At 37.7% G+C, this 4,789-nt stretch overlaps 1 protein-coding gene across 2 annotated transcripts; it reads left to right on the top strand.

Moving 5' to 3' along the window:
* Positions 1-1,321: 1,321 nt before the first annotated feature.
* Positions 1,322-3,408, top strand: LOC311345132 (uncharacterized protein). 2 transcript variants are annotated; one of them, XM_084469503.1, is made up of 6 exons: positions 1,322-1,364; positions 1,537-1,863; positions 1,987-2,358; positions 2,528-2,644; positions 2,879-2,934; positions 3,274-3,408. In XM_084469503.1, exons 1-6 carry the CDS (start codon positions 1,325-1,327, stop codon positions 3,400-3,402), a joined length of 1,041 nt encoding a protein of 346 aa, XP_084325629.1. In that variant the 5' UTR covers positions 1,322-1,324; the 3' UTR covers positions 3,403-3,408. The 2 variants fall into 2 exon arrangements, with proteins under 2 accessions (XP_084325629.1, XP_084325628.1); XM_084469502.1 differs by having other exon boundaries at positions 1,987-2,382; positions 2,528-2,675; positions 2,889-2,934.
* Positions 3,409-4,789: the final 1,381 nt, after the last annotated feature.

Below are 4,789 nucleotides of genomic sequence, written 5' to 3'. Positions count from 1 at the left end.
GTGCGCAATTACCGTGTGAACAGTGGGGTGAATGTCGAGGAGGGTAGGAATTAATTCAATAAGGTCAGATGTTTTTCCTCCTGAAAGACAATAGGTGATGGCTCCAGGAAGTGCTAAAAAACGCACAATAGAGTCTCCAAGTATCAATAACTCAGGGTATTCTGATATTCTGATTGTACGTCCCAACTGTCATGTAGTGATCTTGGTGCATTGGATACTGTTGGCTTGCTGTGGGCTCGGGCAACAGTAGCCCATGAGGATGAGCCAGTTGACTTTTAACCAGAAGGATGCTAGTTCGATCCCCGGCTCCTCCTAGCTGAGTGTTGAGGTGTCCCTGAGCGAGACACCTAACCCTAACTGCTCCTGACGTGCTGGCTGTTGCCTTGCATGGTTTACTCTGCCCTGAATGTGTGTATGAATGGTTGTAAGTCACTTTGGATGAAGACGTCTGCTTAATGCCCTTAATGTAAATGTAATGCTTGTGAACCTGAATTTCCCCGTTCAGTCAGTGATGGGAACATTACCATTTCTTGTTTGGTTTCTGATGAACCTTACCAACACATCCTGTTGTACATAAAGTCAGGTAAGGTTAAGAGTTGTGGTGGTGTGTCAAAGACATTAATATTAACAGCCTCTGCCCCCGCCTCTCACCATCTGTTCACAAACCAGTGGTGTCACATAAACACTGGAGTGAAAAAGGTTAAAGGAAGCAACACTGTAAGCGTTATCTTTCATGTTAGTTTGTTTTAACTGTCGTTTAAACCCCATAGCTGGGGTTCATTTTGGTACTCAAACATTCAAACTAATTTTATAAGATTTGTCATAGGTTACAGAGAGGTGCATATTAACTCCTAAGTTTGTGTTTTTCAACTACTACTAATGCTACTGTGTTTGCTACTACTGATGATGGTAATACATTCATTTAATCTTTGAATGGCTTTTTCATGTGATGCTTCTATCAACCCTATTCTCATAACAATGTTAAATAGTGATATAATTAACACTTAATACAAACTAATAATCAGGCATGTAAGCTATGTTAACTGTGTGTGTGTGTGTGTGTGTGTGATATGTGAGAAAATATTTATTAAATGCCAGCTTTCAATGCCACATAGATGTAAATAAAGTGAACAACATAGTGTTCAGTTTAGATTTAAATATAACATAAACTGTACCTCACATAAAGCAAACTGCGTCATTGGCTTACCGCATCAAGTGCCAGTCCAAGTTCCAGCCAATCACAGTGGTCCCAGGATATGTACATGTTAGTCTAAAGTCAGAATCATTCACTTCAGTGAGTCCAGCGTTGGTTCAGCATCAAGCTATGACAATGTTTTTAGCAATGACGATTCTGAGTACTGCATGTAAGTACTGATGTGTGTACATTAGTGTACATTACATTGTAAGTGTACATTATTGAGGTGTTTGGTGATACAAATCTATCGTAATTCTAGCCGTACGATGTTATTCCATTTTGTATACTGAATATATAACAATAGTGATGTATGTTTCTTTCTTGTTTACCTTCATTTTTAGTGCTGATTCAGACCGAAGTCGATCCTCAGTCACTCTATTTGAAAAAAGCTGAACTTGGAGATACTGTTACTCTGGATTGTACAGTTTTGAATGAGCAGGTTTTCTGGTATCAGCAATCTCTGGGATATAATCTCCAAATGGTAGCGAGCAGATTTTATGAATCAAAGATTCACCCGCCCTTTACATCAAGGTTCACAGTGGGAGAAGGAAGTAACTTCAATTTGACAATCAGCAACATTAAAAAAGAGGATGAAGCAAATTATCTCTGTAATCAAGGACGACAACATCGAAACATTTGGAATAATGGTGTTTTCCTGACCGTCAAAGGTAAATCATATATTAATTGAGATTTTTGTTTTCAATATTATGATCGAAAATACTTTTTCTCTGAAAGAACCACAAAGATATTTGGTTTGTTTCTTATGATGATTGTTTTATTTAACTGTATAGATCCCGATGACCAGAGGTTTGTCTCCCAGACTGTGGTCCAACAGCCTGTGTCAGCATCAGTTCAGCTGGGAGACCCTGTGGCTCTCCAGTGCTCTATTACCTCCCAGAGGATGGACCACAGTAACCAGTGCCAAGGGGAACCCAGTGTGTACTGGTTCAGATCAGGATCATCTCACCCTGCTTCCATTTACCTGAATGGAAACAGGAGTGGTGAATGTCAGAATAGTTCTGGGCCTCCGTCTGCTCCACAGAGCTGTGTCTACACTCTCCCCAAGAACAATGTAGACTCCTCTGATGCTGGGACTTACTACTGTGCCCTGGCAGCATGTGGGGAAGTTGTGTTTGGAAATGGAACCAAACTGGACGTAACAGGTCAACAGTCAACAGTCAAGTCAGGTATTTGACTTCTTACTTCAAGAGTATTATTATTTTTTTTATAATACTTGTTTATTAGATAGCTTTTAATTATAATGGAAAAAATTTTACATTGGGGATTTATTTGCTTGAAAATGGATCTCGATGTTTTCCCTTTTAATTCTAGAACCCTACAGTCATCTGGTTACCATGGTGCTTGGAATACTGTTGGCTTGCTGTCTGGTTGGGAATATAATCCAGTTCATAACCAAAAATAACAATAAAGTTTGCGAGCATTGCAAAGGTACAGTACTTTCTACACTCTGCCTACTGATGTGGCAGATGAGAGAGAGAGTCAAATATACTGTAAATTGTATATTTTACAAATATCTGGCCGCAGTTTTTTGCCTTAATTGTTTTACATATATACATGTAAACATTTAAAACAGTTTGAACATCAGGGTTCTATTAAATAATACATTAACAATAGAAACTTAATCTTAAAAAGTAAATATTTTTCTTCCGTTGATATTGTCAGGGAATCCCAGTGCCTCCTACCATGTTTCACATGCCTCAGTGATTCAAGAACAACAGGTACATTGGCATTGTGTGTGTTTTTTAGAATGTATACGTTCATGAATTATTCATCATCAAGCATAACTAATATTTAGTGGATTGGGTATGATACATATGGAAAGTGGATAATGGGTATGATTATGTTAGTTTAATTAATTACATTTTTAGGCTGATATTGTTTTAATTGCAATAAAAAAACAGCTAACTACGTTTCTGCATAACGTTTAGCTACTTGCCATGTTATGGTACCAACCTGCATGTTCTTGGCCTTTATATATTAATACACAAGTACATTAGTTTGATTGTATTCTCTTTTCTCTCTAACGTTTGGTAGTAATACATAGTTCTCTGTTGTAGGACAGGGAAACTGATTCCCTGAACTACGCAGCGTTGGAATTCTCTGGCAGGAAAACCAGAGGAAGGAAGAAGACCAGTGAAAGGACTCAGGAGAGTCTGTATTCTGCTGTGAGAGAAACCTACCACTGAAGTCCATCACCAGATCCTAATATAGTTTGTATAGAATTCCTCAATATTGTGATCCGGTTCGAGTGCAGTAAATTGCTCAAGGTGTAAAAAGTGAAAGCTTAAGATAAGATAAGAAGCTCAAATAGAACTTTACAACCCTGGATGGTGGTTTATTTCAAACTGTGATTTAAATGCAGATGAACCCACGTACATTTCTATTTTAGAGTTTATAGAAACTTTTAGGCATTCATGTTTACAAATAGATAAGAATAGATAAGAAATAGATAAGAATTATTTAGAGTGAAGGATAACAATGATGTAAAAACTCAAAACAATGTAATGTAAGCTGATATTAGTTGGAATGGACAAAGAACTTGTGATATTGATGTTATTAGCTCCATGCTCTAAACATCTTAGACTGACTGCTTTGTGGGTACTGCGAAAATAATTGCAAATTATGTTATAAAAAATAACACTTGGAAATGTTTATTGTTTTTCATTTGAAGTGAAGGCTGACACAATTATGTTAAGTGCTATAGCATGGTTCAGCGAAAGAGGCTGGTAGCTCTTGGTTGTAAAACGTGAACTCACGTATCGGGTGCTCTTGGAAAATGGGATCAGTTCATGATGAGGAAAAATCTCCAGGCACTCCAGAAATGGTAACAGAGGAAGGTATAATTAAAAAGCCTTCATTTGTAACTGGCTAATTCATACGAAAAAACGCCAACATGTTTCGACCACACTTGGTCTTCATCAGGGCATGTACAATTGAGTGAGGACTACCTCACCTATATAGGGTATAAAAGGTCATGTGACCAGAAAAACGTAGGCACTCTACACCAGGTGACCATCAATACATTAACACAGCAAAAACAAAAGAAAATATATAAGAAATGCAAAAACATATACAGTACATCAGTATCACTATAGAAAACAGGTAAAATCAATGTCTTCATTTAGACCTGGATATTCCATGGCATTCAAGTGGTCTATCCAGAAAGACTCCCTTTGATTCAATTTCAATAACCTATTACCACCCCTCGCCATAGGTCTGACTTGCTCAATGCCCTGTATGCTTAACAAGGAATCATTATTATTATGGAATTCGTTAAAGTGTTATAAAGTGCTATAGCATGGTATTTGCTTGGTGACTATTGACAATAATTACAACAATTTAGGATGTAATAAAGTTGGAAAAGAGAGGACCCCTATTTTACCACACAGTGTTAACTTAATGAGCCATTTCAAAATATATCCCTTTTTGATAACACAATGTTGGCGTATCCAACCAGCTGGAAGGGGTTGACTGGTGGACTCCATCAACTGGTAGGCTTGAGTTGATTTTCTTATATCTTGACCGACACCTCACACTCATGTCAAAAAATGTTTTGGCCACTGACATGAGGCA

Source organism: Micromesistius poutassou (assembly GCF_964030765.1).
Source record: "Micromesistius poutassou genome assembly, chromosome: 6".
Classification (NCBI taxonomy): domain Eukaryota; kingdom Metazoa; phylum Chordata; class Actinopteri; order Gadiformes; family Gadidae; genus Micromesistius; species Micromesistius poutassou.
This window is presented reverse-complemented; position numbering and strand designations above follow the sequence as displayed.